The sequence below is a fragment of the Hyperolius riggenbachi genome, chromosome 11, assembly GCF_040937935.1.
Source record: "Hyperolius riggenbachi isolate aHypRig1 chromosome 11, aHypRig1.pri, whole genome shotgun sequence".
Classification (NCBI taxonomy): domain Eukaryota; kingdom Metazoa; phylum Chordata; class Amphibia; order Anura; family Hyperoliidae; genus Hyperolius; species Hyperolius riggenbachi.
In genome coordinates, this window is record NC_090656.1 from 50,797,954 (window position 1) to 50,817,596 (window position 19,643).

Sequence of the window (19,643 nt, forward strand, 5' to 3'; positions counted from 1 at the left end):
TGGGGGTGAGGTGGGAGTGGGGGGACGGGATTTGCTGTCTGCTATTTCATGACTGAGCAAAATCAATAATGCAATTATATTGCATTATTGATCAGACCTCAGTTATAGCACACTTTCTTTTTGTAGTTACACTTTAAATGTTAGTATTCTCATTTATTTAGCAGTGACATATTTTTGTCTTAAATGTTGCTTAGCTCGTTATGCTCCGCTACAGCACAGCTTTTACGCCAACAACTGCCTCTAATGACGTTCTCTGGCAGACTAGAGACATGTTGCTTTCATCTCTGTGACCTCCCTGTGTGGCCAATAAGGAATAAGTTTGATGCTGAAAGGCATTGGAACACCATCAGCAGACTTATCTGGCTCACACGACCTGGCCTAGTATTGCTGAAATGTCAGGCTAGAGAGCAACAGATACTGCAGGCACTCGAGGTCACTGTAAAATGAAAGCCTGCAAATGCGTTTATTTCACCCACTCCATTATCTAGTATTGTCGTTTCTTCAGTTTAAACCTTTTACTTTTAACTTATACAAAACATAAGCACTATAGAATGTTAAAGCATATCTGAAATGATATATGACATAAAATAAACAAATACATATATAGTATTCGCTCTACTAAGAAATTATCTGAAGTCCCTTTCTGTTTTCCAGTACAAGAGTTAAAAGAAAAAAAACTTAGGTTATTATCTGTGCAAAAGAACTTGTTGACAGCTTGTCAAATTAACTTTGGTTTCCTGAAAAGATAATAGAAGCTAAAAAGGCTGCTTTCTGTCACTGAGAAGGGAGATAATAAAAGTTTACTACAGGGAAGGCTAAAGGGTCAATACTTGTGTATTTTTTTCAGCTTAAAGAGAACCCAAGGTGGAAAGAAAAAACAGATTTCTGAACCAGGCCTTCTCTTTGAGTCCAACGATCTGCTCCTTGCTGCCCCTTGTCACTGTTGGCTGGGTCACAGGATTTTATTTTTTTTTCAAAATGGTCATGACCCCAGAGGTCACGATGCTGCAGCATCTTAGCTCTCTCAGAGCTCTCAAAGAGAGGTTGGAGAGTAGTAAAGAGCGGAGGGAGAGGGTTGCAGAAAGGCAGAGAAGGGGCGAGGAAAGGTGGGGAAGTGTTTTGCAGGAGTGCATTTCCTGCAAAGGATGTCCTCCCCTTATTATGATGCCGACAAGCTGCTTGTTGACAATTTCAGGGGGGCACAGCAGCGGGAAGGGGAAACAGAGCAGCGCAGAGAAGATTCAGAGGCATGTCACTGAGCAAGGAACCTCCCTCTGTGTCCATTTGTAGAATAGCATCCACCTTGGGTACACATTTCAATAAGATAGACTGTGGATTCTAAACTGCCACTGTGAATGTCTACTAATACTATATTAATGTTTTATTTATCATCCATACTACACATACACTTCATTATCTCATACACTTCAGGTACACTTTCACCATGGAAGACCAAATATGGTTCAATGCAGATGAAGAAGCTCAAAATGTACTAAATTATTAATTCCACCAGTTTAGTAATGACCAGCAGATTTGTGTCTCTTGGCTAGTGTTGGGCGAACAGTGTTCGCCACTGTTCGGGTTCTGCAGAACATCACCCTGTTCGGGTGATGTTCGAGTTCGGCCGAACACCTGACGGTGCTCGGCCAAACCGTTCGGCCATATGGCCGAACTAAGAGCGCATGGCCGAACGTTCCCCGAACGTTCGGCTAGCGCTGTGATTGGCCGAACGGGTCACGTGGTTCGGACCCGAACGCGCTCTGATTGGCCGAACTGTCACGTGGTTCGGGTAAATAAATACCCGAACCACGTCATATCTCCGCCATTTGTCTGTGGGTTTAGCTTTGGGTAGGCAGGCAGGGTAGTTCGCGCTCCAGCCACGCTAGCCAGGGTCCCCCCCAGTCATTGTGTGTCGCTGCTGGGAATAGTAGTACACCGCTCGCTCAGCATTCTGTTTACTGCCACTCTGTGTACCTCGCTCAGCCACACTATATAGCATTCTGTTTACTGCCACTCTGTGTCTGCTGGGAATAGTAGTACACCGCTTGCACAGCCACACTATATAGCATTCTGTTTACTGCCACTCTGTGTACCTCGCTCAGCCACACTATATAGCATTCTGTTTACTGCCACTCTGTGTCTGCTGGGAATAGTGGTACACCGCTCGCTCAGCCACACTATATAGCATTCTGTTCACTGTTCTGTGTCTGCTTGGAATAGTGGTACACCGCTCGTTCAGCCACACTATATAGCATTCTGTGTACTGTTCTGTGTCTGCTGGGAACAGTAGTACACCGCTCGTTCAGCCACACTATATAGCATTCTGTGTACTGTTCTGTGTCTGCTGGGAACAGTAGTACACCGCTCGCTCAGCCACACTATATAGCATTCTGTTCACTGTTCTGTGTCTGCTGGGAATAGTGGTACACCGCTCGCTCAGCCACACTATATAGCATTCTGTTCACTGTTCTGTGTCTGCTGGGAATAGTGGTACACCGCTCGCTCAGCCACACTATATAGCATTCTGTTTACTGTTCTGTGTCTGCTGGGAATAGTGGTACACCGCTCGCTCATCCACACTATATAGCATTCTGTTCACTGTTCTGTGTCTGCTGGGAATAGTGGTACACCGCTCGCTCAGCCACACTATATAGCATTCTGTTCACTGTTCTGTGTCTGCTGGGAATAGTGGTACACCGCTCGCTCAGCCACACTATATAGCATTCTGTTTACTGCCACTCTGTGTACCTCGCTCAGCCACACTATATAGCATTCTGTTTACTGCCACTCTGTGTCTGCTGGGAATAGTGGTACACCGCTCGCTCAGCCACACTATATAGCATTCTGTTCACTGTTCTGTGTCTGCTTGGAATAGTGGTACACCGCTCGCTCAGCCACACTATATAGCATTCTGTTTACTGTTCTGTGTCTGCTGGGAATAGTGGTACACCGCTCGCTCAGCCACACTATATAGCATTCTGTTCACTGTTCTGTGTCTGCTGGGAATAGTGGTACACCGCTCGCTCAGCCACACTATATAGCATTCTGTTTACTGTTCTGTGTCTGCTGGGAACAGTAGTACACCGCTCGCTCAGCCAGAGTATATAGCATTGTGTTTACTGCCACTCTGTGTACACCGCTCAGCCAGACTATATACCATTGTTTACTGACACTCTGTGTACACCACTCAGCCACACTATATACCATTGTTTACTGACACTCTGTGTACACCGCTCAGCCAGACTATATACCATTGTTTACTGCCACTCTGATTCTGCTGGGAACAGTAGTACACCGCTCGCTCAGCCAGACTATATACCATTGTTTACTGACACTCTGTGTACACCGCTCAGCCAGACTATATACCATTGTTTACTGACACTCTGTGTACACCACTCAGCCACACTATATACCATTGTTTACTGACACTCTGTGTACACCGCTCAGCCAGACTATATACCATTGTTTACTGCCACTCTGATTCTGCTGGGAACAGTAGTACACCGCTCGCTCAGCCAGACTATATACCATTGTTTACTGACACTATATAGCAGACTATATAGCATTGTGTGTACACCGCTCAGCCAGACTATATACCATTGTTTACTGACACTCTGTGTACACCGCTCAGCCAGACTATATACCATTGTTTACTGCCACTCTGATTCTGCTGGGAACAGTAGTACACCGCTCGCTCAGCCAGACTATATACCATTGTTTACTGACACTCTATGTACACCGCTCAGCCAGACTATATACCATTGTTTACTGCCACTCTGATTCTGCTGGGAACAGTAGTACACCGCTCGCTCAGCCAGACTATATACCATTGTTTACTGACACTCTATGTACACCGCTCAGCCAGACTATATACCATTGTTTACTGCCACTCTGATTCTGCTGGGAACAGTAGTACACCGCTCGCTCAGCCAGACTATATACCATTGTTTACTGACACTCTATGTACACCGCTCAGCCAGACTATATACCATTGTTTACTGCCACTCTGATTCTGCTGGGAACAGTAGTACACCGCTCGCTCAGCCAGACTATATAGCATTGTGTTTACTGCCACTCTGTGTACACCGCTCAGCCACACTATATAGCATTGCGTACTCTGCCAGTCAGTGTGTATATTGCTGGGATCAGTAATACTCCACTCACCGTCAACCACTATATGAGCTCAACATGAGTTCCCCAGAGACCTCCGCTGTGAGCAGCACTCCCAACAACAGCAACAGCCAACGCCCCACGCAAGCTATAACATCCACCCCAGCAGCCAGTGGTCAGCAGCAGCCCTCCCCGGAGGAGAACGTTGTGTCCATCAGTCCGTCGCCAGAGCGATTAATGAGGGCTGCCATTGAGGAGATGATGGGGCCTGATGTGGAGGAGGAGGTCTGGCTCAGGCCAGCATCCCAAGTTAATGTTGAGGACGATGAGGGGTCTGTGTCTGGGGATGTTGGGGTGGCAGAGGTGGTGGGTGGGTCAGACTCAGGAGAAGAGTTGTATGATGAGGATGATGATCGGGACCATCTGTATGTGCCTCAGAGTCCGACCCCGGAAAACATGTTGTATCGTGTGTTTAGGTACTAAAATCTGCGTTCCCTCCCAGTAGTGTTGGGCGAACAGTGTTTGCCACTGTTCGGGTTCTGCAGAACATCACCCTGTTCGGGGTGACTATATAGCAGACTATATAGCATTGTGTTTAATGCCACTCTGTGTACACGGCTCAGCCACACTATATAGCATTGTGTTTACTTCCACTCTGTGTCTGCTGGGAACAGTAGTACACCGCTCACCCGCCACTGTATAGCATTGTGCTCTGTGTCACTGCTGACAATAGTGGTACACCGCTCACCCACCACTGTATAGCATTTCTGTACTGCCACTGTACTGCTGCCAGTCAGCGTGTACTTTAAGGATAAGTGAAATGAGGAAGAAATCCGGTGAAAGAGGGAGGGGCAAGGGAAGAGGTGTTTCCCCTGACGGTTCACGTACAGGCCACAGGGGAGCACCCAAGAAAACCCACTCAATACTGCCCATGTTGTCCAGGACAACAACCCTCACAGATCCAAAAGAACAGGACCAGATAATTACTTGGATGACCTCTCAAGCGTCCAGCAGTGGGTTAAGCAGCACCAGCACATCACGCACGAGGTCCGAGTCCTCAGCCAGTTAAAGTCTGGGCTTTCTTTGAAGACTGCACTGAGGATGTTACCATGGCGATTTGCAAGGTGTGCAAGACCCGCCTGAGCAGGGGGAAAAGTATTAACAACCTCTCCACCACCAGCATGAGCCGCCACATTCTATCCAAACATCCCACTCTGTGGGCAAACGCGGCAGGACAGGGTACCACCAGCAACACTGCCTCCCTTGGGTTCACCAGACTCACCACCAGACCCGCCTCAGCAGCAGCAGTAGCCCAGCCATTGCGTGGTTCACAACATTCACAAACATCAGACGATGCTGACACTGTCACTTTCCGGACTAGTGCTCTTGAGGTCTCCCAGTGTTCATCAAACACAACAACCAACAGCCCTTCGGTGTGCAGCGCTACGGTTGAGTTGTCTGTTTCTGAGATGTTTGAGCACAAGAGGAAATTGCCAGCAAATGACCCCCGGGCCGTGGCAGTAACAGCCAGCCAGCATAGCCAAGCTTCTGGCCTGCGAAATGCTGCCATATCGAGTGGTGGAGACAAACAGCTTCAAGGGCATGATGTCAGTGGCCATCCCACGTTACGTGGTTCCCAGCCGCTACCACTTTGCGCGCTCTGCAGTGCCTGAGTTGCATGAGCACGTGGTCAGCTAAATAACCCGAAGCTTGAAGAATGCCGTTGCCTGCAAGGTTCACCTCACCACTGACACCTGGACGAGTGCGTTCGGCCAGGGTCGATACATCTCCCTTACCGCGCACTGGGTGAACCTTGTGGAGCCTGGCAGCGATTCCTCACCTGCTACGGCGCGGGTGTTGCCCACGCCGCAAACAGCTGGATAACAACAGCAGCACCTACCTCTCTGACTCCTTCTCCTCCAACGCATCTCAAAGCTGTACCTCATCCGGAAATGCTAACCCAGCACCAGCAGCAGTAGGATCGTGGAAGCAGTGCAGCACAGCTGTTGGCATGCGTCAGCAAGCGTTGCTGAAGCTGATCTGCCTTGGGGATAAGCAGCACACAGGGGAGGAAATTTGGAGGGGAATAAAGGAACAGACGGATTTGTGGCTGGCACCGCTGGACCTGAAACCGGGCATGAAGCTAGACACCTGGCACGAACTGGCAATGTACGCAATAGAGGTGCTGGCTTGCCCGGCAGCCAGCGTTATGTCGGAACGCTGTTTCAGTGCTGCCGGAGGCATCATCACAGATCGGCGTATCCGCCTCTCCACAGAAAATGCAGACCGTCTGACTCAAATTAAAATGAATCAATCCTGGATTGGAAACGACTACGCAACACTCCTGGACCCCAACCAAGTAACATGACCGATGAACATCTGGGATGGTTTAGCGTTTCCGGTCCCTGTTTATTGAACCTCTCATCTGTATTACATTTATGACTGCATGGCGGCAAAAAGCATTGCTGCTATATCCGCACGCTTTTTGTCCTCATGCAAGGCCTGGGTTGTTGTGTCTCACAAAGCGTGGCCTTCTCCTCCTGCGCCTCCTCCTGTTCCATCACGTGTGCTGCTGCTGCTGCTGGGTTACCGTTGCCGCGTGGTCCCTGTTTATTGAACCTCTTATCTTTATTACATTTATGACTACATGGCGGTACAAAGCATGCTATCCGCACGCTTTTTGTCCTCATGCAAGGCCTGGGTTGTTGTGTCTCACAAAGCGTGGCCTTCTCCTCCTGCGCCTCCTCCTGTTCCATCACGTGTGCTGCTGCTGCTGCTGCTGGGTTACCGTTGCCGCGTGGTCCCTGTTTATTGAACCTCTTATCTTTATTACATTTATGACTACATGGCGGTACAAAGCATGCTATCCGCACGCTTTTTGTCCTCATGCAAGGCCTGGGTTGTTGTGTCTCACAAAGCGTGGCCTTCTCCTCCTGCGCCTCCTCCTGTTCCATCACGTGTGCTGCTGCTGCTGCTGCTGCTGGGTTAGCGTTGCCGCGTGGTCCCTGTTTATTGAACCTCTTATCTTTATTACATTTATGACTACATGGCGGTACAAAGCATGCTATCCGCACGCTTTTTGTCCTCATGCAAGGCCTGGGTTGTTGTGTCTCACAAAGCGTGGCCTTCTCCTCCTGCGCCTCCTCCTGTTCCATCACGTGTGCTGCTGCTGGGTTAGCGTTGCCGCGTGGTCCCTGTTTATTGAACCACTTATCTTTATTACATTTATGACTGCATGGTGGTACAAAGCATGCTATCCGCACGCTTCTTGTCCTCATGCAAGGCCTGGGTTGTTGTGTCTCAAAGCGTGGCCTTCTCCTCCTGCGCCACCCTCCTCCTGTTCCATCACGTGTGCTGCTGCTGGGTTAGCATTACCGGTCCCTTTTCCTGGAACCTCTTATATGTATTACATTTATGACTGCATGCCGACAAAAAGCATGTTACCTGTGCAAAGAAAACAGACATTTCCCGCATTTAAAAGACAGTTTTCCCTTTGAAACTTTAAAATCGATTTTCTCAAAAACTATAAGCTCTTTTTGCTAAATTTTTTTTTCCTCTTGTACCCACTCCCAAGGTGCACATACCCTGTAAATTTGGGGTATGTAGCATATAAGGAGGCTTTACAAAGCACAAAAGTTCGGGTCCCCATTGACTTCCATTATGTTCGGAGTTCGGGTCGAACACCCGAACATCGCGGCCATGTTCGGCCTGTTCGGCCCGAACCCGAACATCTAGATGTTCGCCCAACACTACTCTTGGCTTACAGTAGAGGATGGGAGGACATGTCCTAGGACTTTAGCGTTGCAAATGTATGGCTAAAAATTGGAAATACTGATTTCCACTGTTTCTGTATGAATCACATGGTGTGACTACTACCACTTAGAGTTTAGAGTCTCTAGAGGCAGGTGGCACTGTGGACTCCTCCCCAGGAGAAAGCCATGCTGTAGACTGCCTTTTTAATGTATATTACTGTGGATTCAAACAGAACACAGAAAAAACAATGGCTTTGGCTGGATTCACAGTGGTGTGTTGCATAACATATTATGGGCTTGATTCACAAAGCAGTGCTAACCTAGTTAGCACGCCTAAAGACTTTTGGGCGTGATAAGCATTGCACTAAGTAGGTTAGCACCGCTTTGAGGGAAAAACTCGCGCGCAAAGTTTTGAAAAAAAATTGATATTTTTTGTCATAGCTTGTACTGGTGATCTAGCGATACCCCCTTTTATTCATATCTTTCCCTGGAGTCTAGTGGAGCTTTATCTGAGGTTTAGTGGTCCCCTTTCCCTTCAAATATTTTTTCTGTGGAGTCTAGTGAAGAAATACTCAGCCACAGTGGGCTGCCAATTTCTGCCAAGGCATGGGGGTCGCAGGGAATTGGGAACTGGGAATTGTGATGAGCACAGGCACATATGCATGAATGCTGTGCTCATCAGCGCTGCAGACTGGTGGCAGAGAGGACATGCTTGTACTGCAGCATGGGCACAAGTGGTTCATGAGTAATGGTGGATATTTATGATAAAGATTTCCTGGAAGAAGGAGAATCTCCCCATAAACTGGTCCTAATGCATATGGTCAATGAGAATTACTACCGGTCCTGGTTGTAGACCAAACTACTAGATGTAAATTGGAATGGTTAGGAAACCTAAAACCTGGGAGTTTCTGTATTCAAACGTGAAAGGTGCAGGTGTCCCAAACCATGCGTGTGGCACCCCTATATCCAGGACCAAACACTGTGACATCCACATCCAATCACAGTGTTTGGTGCTGACAACAGGTGCTCTACATTTGGTTTGGGGCAACTACGCCTTGTCTAGTTCCAATTGATATACACTGAAAGCGTCATACCTATCTTCTCAATTGTCTTATTACATATCATGTGTAGTCCCCGTTTGAAAAATCTTCTACTTGTATAACTTTCCTTTCCTTTTGTTGTAAATTGTTTGTCTGCAACACTAAGCATCCTTTTACAAATCCTATTAAAACTAGTAGTATTAGGAAGTACTTTTAGACTGGTCGTGCAGAGCCTCTTCTGAGGGCATCAGAGATGCATCTGCTACGTTCTGTCGCAGTTCTATGTCCCATGGTAGACAAGCAGGAAGCAGCAGTAGTATCACCACCAATGGTAGAGGACATCTGGCATGGACATTGCAAAGTGTATTCAGGCTACAGTGGCATGACCTAATCACAGGTTAAACTCATAGGCATTGCTTCTCCATGCTAGTCAATAAATATGCTAGCCTGAGCTTGGATTTTTTCAACCTCATAAGTGAAGACCCTATGGACTGTCAGCTGTCCAAGATAGATCAGTGGCTATAACTTGCAGAATATGGGATAGTGTCTTTTCAGACGGTTTGTTTACAAAAGCTGGGGTAATACTAACTGATGGATACATACACTTGGCCACTGGCCATTTCACACATGGCACAATCATGGAAAGTACTGTCAAGAAAGGGATTGCCAAGCACCACCACACATTTGACAAGTATAGCAAGTGACCTGTTTACCAAGCAGTGCAATTCTAAGCCATTTAAAGGGAATCCTGCACACAACTGCACTTTTCCCCTATTCATATAAACAGTCTCCTGAAAGAGGTCTATGTTAGTTCACAGGTGCACATACATTATAGCTGTTCATTGGTGGGCAGTGTGCAGTTGCATTCAGCCAAGCAGTAATCATGGTTGCAGAAAGTCAAGTGTTTTGAAATTGCAACCCCTCAACTTTAGAAATCAAACCTTTTTAGCCAAACAGTACGTCAACCAAACAGAAACATATTTGAGCATCACCACTCTCTGGATGTAGCTAAATAGCATTATAGGAGAGCTCTTTGCTCATCACAGTTAAGCATTACTTTTCTGAAACAGATGCTGGAGAAGATTATTTAAAATGGCAGCCCTGATACTAGATTCACCGTGGCATTATCAAATAAAGTTTAGACTTAAGTCTAATCAACAACAGGAGAGAAATGGCAGTGCATCCTAAGACCAGGTTGCATCTGAATATCTTCCAATAGAGGTCTGTAGAGCCCCCCCCCCCCCCCCTAGAGGCAACATACACACCTTGTATTCAAAACAGATGCTACATTTATGCACTAAAGCCCTAAACTCTGATATAAACTAAATGCAAACTTAAATATTGCATTTATTGACGTTTCATCCTTGTTGTAAAAATGTGTAAACCACTTTATGGCCAGCTGCTCCTAGGTTATACATATTTTGTTTAATTAGTTAGAGGCTAGGGTCCCTTCCAAAAGGATGGCCTCGTTGTGGTGGAAGGGTCCAGTACAGAATACTTTGCATGCAAACAGTTTTGGAAGCTAATATCCTCCATTAACGTTGATTTGTTTTGAATGCAGGATGTGTACACTGCCTATATTTAAAGGGAATCTAAACTGAGAAGGATATTAATTTTTCCTTTTAAAATAATACCAGTTGCCTGACTCTCCTGCTGATCCTGTGTCTCTGATGCGTTTAACCACAGCCCCTTAACAAGCATGCAGATCAGGTGCTCTGACTGAAGTCAGACTGGATTTGCTGCATGCTTGTTTCAGGTGTGTGATTCATCTACTATTGCACCCAAAGAGATCAGCAGGACTGACAAGTAACTGGTATTATTTAAAAGGAAACATCCATATCCCTCTCAGTTAAGGTTCCCTTTAAGCTCTGCATCACCTCTATCCGCTGTTTTTAGGTCTAATTGAACCTGTGGCTTTCCAAACATTTAAGCGCTATCAGCATGTGTGTGCGTATGTATGTATATATATATATATATATATATATATATATATATATATATATATATATATATATATATATATATATATATCATTATATATATATATATATATATATATATATATATCATTATATATATATATATATATATATATATATATATTATGATGTGTTTTATGTGGTGCTAAAAAATATTTTGAATTGTTTTCAAACTAGGAAAATATTGAATAACTTGATGAAAATTGTATATTTGTTTGGAGCTTCATTTGCTGGTTTGATTAGTTTACAATGTAACTTTAAGAAAAGTCTTGCTATACTGTATTGCAGAAAAAATAGGACAGTGCTATGGAAAGCAAAGTCTACAGGACTTTACTTTTTTAATGCTAGAGGCTTGTTTTCTGTAACAGCAGAGCAAAACTTTAACTGTCAAGCTAGCAAGTGCAGCTTGAAAGAAAATTCATGACCTGTTAATTTGTAATGTTTCATATACAGTATTGCTATTTATAACAATGACCTATTTTGTGATAAAATCAATAAAGCAAATATTCTAAAGCATTATACATTCCCTTTAACACCCATTCAGGAATATGAAAATAACCTTGTTATTGTATTATAAGTGATGTTCTGATTTTGTGATTGAAGCACAGAGTTGGTGTTTTTTCACATTTCTGAGTTAAATGTTATAAAACACCTACAAACATAAATTATAGATGGGGCACTGTAATCTTTCAGTTTAAATAATGAATGATGAGTTAATATGCTCAAACCTGGGTTTGTGGGTGAGCAGCATAGCCCTTGACTCAGGGTGATAAGTTTTTTAGGGATACAAGTAGCAGTATAGTGTCTTGGAAACCTGCATAGATTTGCTTCTGCATCTAAAATGTTTTTAGAAAGAGAAATGGCATTACACTGGTTTAAATACTGAGAGTGTTGGTGGTGGCATAGTAGACTGTGTTGAAGCATGGACAATTATTGGTTGTAGGCTTTGATATGAACAAAGCGAGTCAGTTAGGGCCTTTTGTGAGAAGCGCAAATTAGAGTTTTTTCAACATTCTTTGCAGTGCTTCGTTTTCGATTGTTTCTGATAGATGATTTCATTTTGATTTGGTGATTCTTTTTAGTAGAATGACTGTTATGGTGTTATTTTAATAATCGTTTCTTATTAATAACCAGGTTTATTAGAAAGAATAGCGTTCATTATTTTTTCATGTATGTATATGTATTGGATTTGAACAATTTCTATTAATTCTGTTCTAAATGTATATGTCATGTTGATGTTGTTGCCTATTTTAATTTTGAGTTGAACGATGATTTGGATCTGACATAGCAACATGTCACTCTTAAAACTGTATATCAATTTTAATGATTAATAGAGCATATGTATGGTTGTATCTTTCTTTTTTAATATAAGTTGAAATGTGATTGTGTATTGTATGTGAATTGAAATGAAACAGAATTTCTTTTTCAGCCTTTGCCATTACTGTGTAAATATGATTAAGATGTATCACAACTGTAGCTGTTACACTATTGCATACAACACTCGGCTTTCTTTGCCTTACGTTGTATATTTTCTATGTGTGTTTCCATCCTATTGTATATATATGAATATATATAAAGAAAAAGCATTTGGCTCTTTTTTTGATTGGTTATTTTTAGTTCTGTTTACTATCTTTTTGTTTCGTTTTTCTTTTGTTTAATTTTTATGTTTTGTTCCCCCATCTCCCCCCTTCCAAATGCTTTTTCTTTCTTCAATGAAACCAAAACTAAACTACCATATCTCTATGTTTTTGTTTTATTTATTTATTTTTTCTTTTGTTTGTTTTTTGGCATCTCCCCCTTTCCTTCCTTTTTGTCCCTTTCTCTATTTCCCATTTACCCTCCCCTATATTTTCCCACCTACCCAATAATGGGGTGAGATGCCTGTCACAAATTAAAAAAAATCATCTCCTAAAACCTGAATTTTAAATTGTGGCATTTTAAGAAAAAAAATAGACTAAGTTTTTTTTAACTAATTTTTTAATTTATTTTTTTGTGACGTTTCTCTAAACTTGTCGTTTATTCGTTTTTTTCTTTCTTTCTTCCTCTATCCCCCTCCCCACTACCACTCTGTTCTGATTTTATTCCCATCCCCAAAATCCGAAGTTCCAGCACATCTGACGTTAAGCAGCCAAGGTACGGATTTAATCCACATTTCTTTTTTTTCCTAACCCTGTCCTTTAATTTCTGTTAAGTTTTCAACCTTTCATTCTGTCTTTTCTTAACCATTTTCCATTATAGCATTTCCGTCTTCTGCAATCTTTCCCTTCCATGTGTGTGTCATGCATCATTGGTTTCAATCATTTGCCAAAACCAAGACCATTCATTTTGGAAAATAACACACTTCCAAGTACTGATGTTGATAATTTTTTACTTTTTTATTTTATGTTTAAATTTTATTTTTATCCTTTCTCTTTTTCTTTACCTTTCTTTCTTTCTTTCTTTCTTTCTTTCTTTCTTTCTTTCTTTCTTTCTTTCTTTCTTTCTTTCTTTCTTTCTTTCTTTCTCTACCTTTTCTCTCCTCTTTCTTTCTCTTTTTCCTGTCCCCTCTCTCTCACTCTGTTTCTTTCTAACAGTCAGTCTAACCCCGTTCCCTAATTTCTCTCACTCGCTGTTTTTGCCTAAAAAAGGGGGAAACAGAATATACATTATTATCTGAAATGACTTCTACAAATATTAACTTATTAAACAGGTGCAAGCAAAAATGTCATATTAGAAACTATTAAATAGCAAGATCTTACAAAGAACGATGCTGTGTAATATATCTCACAGCAGAAAGTGATCAGCTTAACCAAGCTAACAAAACATAAGAAAGGAACTGAATACCCAAGATAAACTAGAACACGGCTGTCCAATACACAACTCACTTACCACAGAACTATTACAATACCCACACATCATGGTGCGTGAGAGCTTGTGCCACAAGGGTGAGTATTACAAAGAGGTAAAAGAAATACAATTCATAGCTGCTCTGCAGTAAGCAGCTTCACAAAATTATTACCACAACTAAAACCATGCAGCGAAAGTCTCTCCAGCCGTATAAATCCAAAAGCACAATACCTCATGCCTTGCAGCCTTGGATGTCTGTTATACTTAACCTGCAGTAACACATACGTCCTTCCGTTGTTATGGGGATTCCATCCCTGCGTCTAGCTTACCGGCTCATTCAGCTCTCTTGTCCTTGTCAGTCACACAACAAATCAGCTGTGTTTAATCCCGTATAATTTCAGTAAAGTGAAACGCAGAGGCCCCTCATGGTGCGATTAAAACTTAAAAGAGAGTATAGTCACAAAAGAACAACTTGTAACGAACGCATCTTATGCACAGCCACAGATGTTTGCCTTAAGTAGCAATTCTGGCTAGCTGCCACCCAAAGAGGTGTTCATAGAAATCGCTCTTCCTCATGGAGGAACATGACTTATTGACTGTTGCAAATCCTTAAATTCTTCATCGAGGACCCCATTCCATCTTCTGCTCAAGTCTTGCATAATTCCTTTCTCAATTGAAATGTCAGCATTGTTTGTATAAAATACTGTTAAATTACATCCACAACTGAGTAGAACTAAAATTAACAGAATTCCATGCTAGAAAACCAATTTTTAACATTTTTTACTGTTAATTTTACCAATTTGCTTTAAGGTCATTCACTCGTAAGAACAAGAACTGCGTTTGATTTTTTAAAAATTATTTTTAGTGAATTTGCATTCATTCTTTACCCTTATTGGAATAAAGATCTGCAATAGGGCTGAATTTTAGGGGTTTTTAAATTGGTAAAATTAACAGTAAAAAATAGTTAAAAGCAAGAGTAAGCAGGAAAATAATCAATTTCTCAGGCTTAAAATGAACCTGAGAAGCACCTCAGGTTCCATACTTACCTGGGGCTTCCTTAAAGTGTACCAGAGACAAAATTAAAAAAAAGTTTTATACATACCTGGGGCTTCCTCCAGCTTCATGCGCACAGATCGCTCCCATGCTGCCGTCCTCCGCTGCCTGCAGCTCCGGTATTGGATCCCATTAGTTCTGCTAGTCATGGCCGGTCTGCGCAAGAGGAAGTGCACTCTCTAGATATCTCTCCAGCGGCTGCCAGAGAGATACATAGAGGGCGCACTTCTGTGTGGGCTGGGAGTGTCATACACAAAAAAAATAAACACAAGAGATCGATGTACTAGCCCTCAAAAGGGCTGTTTGGGGTGCTTTCACAGCATAGTAAGGAACAAGAACACAGGCCTAGCTAATGCTTTCCCTACCTTTCTGCAGCAAGTCTGACCCTGCACTAGCAGTCAGCAGCCAGCAGAGAAGGGATCCAATATAGCCACCGCAACTGCTTTTTAACAGGGGTGGGGGGCCCAGCAGGGATGCTAGCTGATTGGCTGTCATGTGTCTGCTGATTGTGAGGTAAGGGGTCAAAGTTTGGCTCCATGATGATGTATAGGGGCAGGTCAAACAGGCCATATGTTTGCAGTTCACCAAGAACTCGAACAGCGGAAATTCTTCGGGAACTGTCCACCGGTAAACTATTCAGGCCATCTTTAATTGGGAGTACAATGGTAGTTTGTGTTCTGTAATTTGGGAGGCGTGTAAGGAGCCAGCAAAGCTGAAGCAAAGACAATAAAAGATGATTATTAGATAGCATGAGGCAACCACACTCTGAAACCATATAATAGACTGATTGACCTAAATGAGGGTTGTCACTTAATGGTAACCTTTTTTTTTTTTTTTTAATCTAGACCAGGTTTGTACACATACACTCAACTTAATCACACCCTTACTGCAGTGAGTTGAAACAATAGTTGTAACATAAATAGGAACTATGTGGAAATAATATAATGAATAAAATTGCTTCTTTTTTTATACAATATTCACTTATAAATTATTTAGTCAGTGTTTGTCTATTGTAAATAGAGATGGGCCGAACAGTTCGCACGCGAATGGTTCCAGGCGAACTTTGGGTGGTTTGCCTTCGCAAGCGAAGGCGAACTTTCCCGGAAGTTTGGTTCACCCCCATAATGCTCCATTAGGGTCAACTTTGACCCTCTACATCACAGTCAGCAGAACCGTTGTAGCCAATCAGGCTACACTATTTCTTGGAGCCACCCCCCCTCCTTATATAAGGCAGGCAGCTCTGGCCCTTATAGTAGTTTGTGTCCCTGTAGTAATTAGTGAAGGGAAAGCTGCTGACAGACTCTCATAGGGAAAGATTAGTTAGACTCTTGTGAGCTTGTTACCTTCCTCCTGGCTGATTGTTATTCCTAAAATAGAACCCCACAACAGCTCTTTTGAGAGCTAATCTTGTTCTTGTGGGTTTTTTTTACCTTCCTACCTTTCCCTCCCTTCCTCTCTCTCTCTCTCTCTCTCTCTCTCTCTCTCTCTCTCTATCTCTCTGATTTTGTCTTCCAGGGATTTGTAGGTTGTCAAAAGCAAGCTCACATACGTTGGCCAGGAATTGAACCCAGGTCAACTGCTTGGAAGGCAGCTATGCTCACCACTATACCACCATTGGCCGGGAATCAAATCCAGGTCAACTAACATTACAGGCTGAAGCCAGCCATTTCACTCATCTCTTCAACTACAAGAAAGGCCCAGAGTAGTCTTAGCTACCGTAATATCTATGTTACGGCAGGGCCCTTAGTACACTTTCCCTTACAGAGCTATGGAAACCGTTTTGCCCATGCAATAAAGTGAGGTGCAAAAATTAAATCATGCCTAGCAGGGGATGGTTTCAATCCATCAACCTTGGGGTTATGTGCCCAGCACACTTCCGCTGCACCACTCTGCAGTCTGCTTACATTTGTATACAATCTTCAAGTTTAAGAAGGGTACATTAGTTGAAATAGTTACACTACAATCTATGTTACAACAAGGCCCTAATGACACTTTCTCTTAAGGGGCTATGCCCGCCAATTGGCACATGTGGTAAAGCAAGGTGTAAAAAACAAACTACACCTAGCAGAGGATGGTTTCAATCCTTTAACCTCTGGGTTATGGGCCCAGCACACTTCTGCTGCACCACTCTGCTGCCACACAGTTAATGCTTCGTTGTAGGAAAAAGTGGTGTTAAACTTCTTGGACCAGACTTACTTCCACCCTCCAAAAGACACACATACATCCCCATAAAATAATTTAGCAGCAGTCTCTGTGGCACAATTGGTTAGTGCATTTGGGTGTTCAAGCCCACCCAGGGACGGCCTTGCCTTTTGTGTTCAACAGCTGTCCGAAGAGAAGAGAACCCCAGATAGCCATTTAGCAGCAACTACATACACAGTCTCTGTGGCACAATTGGTTAGCGCATTTGGCTGTTAACCGAAAGATTGGTGGTTCAAGCCCACCCAGGGACAGCCTTGCCTTTTGTGTTTTGTGAAGGGAACTAATGTACCCTTCTTAAACTTGAAGATTGTATGCAAATGTAAGCAGACTGCAGAGTGGCACAGTGGAAGTGTGCTGGGCCCATAACCCAGAAGTTGATGAATTGAAACCATCCTCTTCTAGGCATGATTTCCTTTTTGCAGCTTGCTTTATCGCATGGGCAAAACGGTTTCCATAGCCCTGTAGGAGAAAGTGTAATAAGGGCCCTGCTGTAACATAGATATTACGGTAGCTAAGACTACTCCTGGGCCTTTCTTGTAGTTGAAGACAAAGATGAGTGAAATGGCTGGTTTCAGCCTGTAATGTTAGTTGACCTGGGTTCGATTCCCAGTCAATGGTGGTATAGTGGTGAGCATAGCTGCCTTCCAAGCAGTTGGCCTGGGTTTGATTCCTGGCCAATGTATGTGAGCTTGCTTTTGACAGCCTACAAATCCCTGGAAGACAAAATCAGAGGGGGAGAAGGGAGGAGGGAGTCCCTGATAGATGTATACACATGCAAGATGTGTGAAAGCACTTTAGGCCCGCAATTTAGCATTGAATGTGATTTCTGCCCTTAAAACGCTGCTTTGCATCAAATCTAGATTTTTCCCCGGGACTTTTGGCATGCATTCCACTCCGCCATGTCCCCCTCCAGGTGTTAGACCCCTTGAAACATGTTTTCCATCACTTTTGTGGCCAGCATAATTTTTTCTAGTTTTTCAAGTTTGCCTCCCCATTGAAGTCTATTACGGTTCGTGAAAGTTTGCGCAAACCGAACTTTTGCGTAAGTTCGCGAACCGAAAATCGGAGGTTCGGCCCATCTCTAATTGTAAAATCTTTCCTCTCCGTGATTTACATTCTGAAATGTATCACTGGTGGTGACATCTTTAGTTCTGCCATGTGATCTGTATGGAATGTTTATTACTGAGAGTTCCATGCACAGAAGGAGATATTGCTTGCTTGGCAGTTGGAAAAAGCCATTATTTCCCACAATGCAGCACTGTTCACAGACAGCAAACTGTCAAGGCTATGGCCATAACATCACACTGTGTGGGGGAGGGGGTTTACCTCAAAATCAGCCATACAGACCCCCCTGATAATCTATTCGAGAAAAGGTAAAGATTTATCATGGGAAAGGGGGTATCAGCTATGGATTGGAATGAAGTTCAATCCTTGGTTAAAGTTCCTCTTTAAGTTGACGGGGATTGAAAAAAGTATCTATATACTGAATAATGTCAATTTTCCTGATTAACAAACACAATAAATATGCAGGCTATCGCATGGATTATCATCAGCAGCATAAAATAGGAAGATATCAATTATCTTCAGCAACATGAAATTGTAATTCCTCACATTAAAATAAGCCACCTGTAAAGTATAAATGTTCTGGACTCTACAGCAATTTTATAGCAGCAATGCCATTCTGGGAAGCCGTGAATATGTTTCGAAGGAAACTCGCATGGAAGTATTGGGAGCTTACCCTCCTCTACTTCAGATACCGGTCCTCCGTACTGAGACCTCAGCTGGATTCCGCTCAATCCACAGCCAGCCAGTTGCTAGGCTGTGGAGAATCTCGTGACAGGTTAGCTGGTGTCTGGGGAAGCGGTGGGCTGGTCCTGGCTCCATCTCTCAGTTGTTTTTAGCAGCGTTGGTGCACAGAGATGGAGTTCGCCTGGCGTCACTCACTAGCTGATGGAGCCTAACTAGTTTTGAGAGGGGCCTCCTTAAAACAGAAGGGATTTGCGATATTTCAGCTTTACGTGAACAACTGTGGTTTCCCATGATGCACCACCCTTGAATATGCAAATCATCTCTTCATGCCCCTGAAAACCAGGCACACATCCAGAATCACTGGTTCACAGTGAGTCTATAGCTAATACATTTTTCAAAACCCCATCAGTGCAACATGCATACAGCCTTTTTCAGGCTTTCTGGTCCTCATCAGTGCATAGCATGGATTGATATGATTCTCTAGAATAGGCCTTGGACCAGTACTTAGGAATATACAGATAGTTCATAGTGATTAAAGCTGATTTATCACAAATTCCCTCTTTTTTTAGAAGGCAAAATAACATTAAGCACTGCATTTTTTTATTGGAGGGCTTTTTGATCTCGTTTAGCCCTTTATAATTTTCTAGTACCTCCAGATCACCGTGAGATATCTGGCTTTTCCTTACTTCTTGTGTTACAAATGTTCATACCATATAAAATTACACTAAAGATAAACTAAAAGCTTTATGAACCTATCATAGAAAAGAATCAGGACTAGCAAGAAACTGCATGATCAGCTACATTTTTTAAATCTTCCCAATCAGTTTTCTGAACAAATCTCTTGTGAGAATTGATGACACAGAAATATGATCTTTCTGCAGTCAACATATTGTGAATACCGTCTTTTCTGAAACCAATCTTTTAAAATATAG

The 19,643-nt window shown here is 43.1% G+C and overlaps 1 protein-coding gene across 14 annotated transcripts in view; it reads left to right on the top strand.

The window, feature by feature from the left end:
• The window catches only part of NRXN2 (neurexin 2), a 1,344,669-nt gene that overhangs the window by 624,931 nt on the left and 700,095 nt on the right, over positions 1 to 19,643 (top strand). For 13 of the 14 annotated variants that reach the window (XM_068260058.1, XM_068260059.1, XM_068260060.1 and 10 more), the window contains one exon: positions 12,985 to 13,014. The exons of the other annotated variant lie outside the window; for it this stretch is intronic. In XM_068260058.1, coding sequence (XP_068116159.1) covers positions 12,985 to 13,014 — 30 coding nt within the window. The remainder of the gene's footprint in view (positions 1 to 12,984; positions 13,015 to 19,643) is intronic. 14 annotated transcript variants of the gene reach the window in all.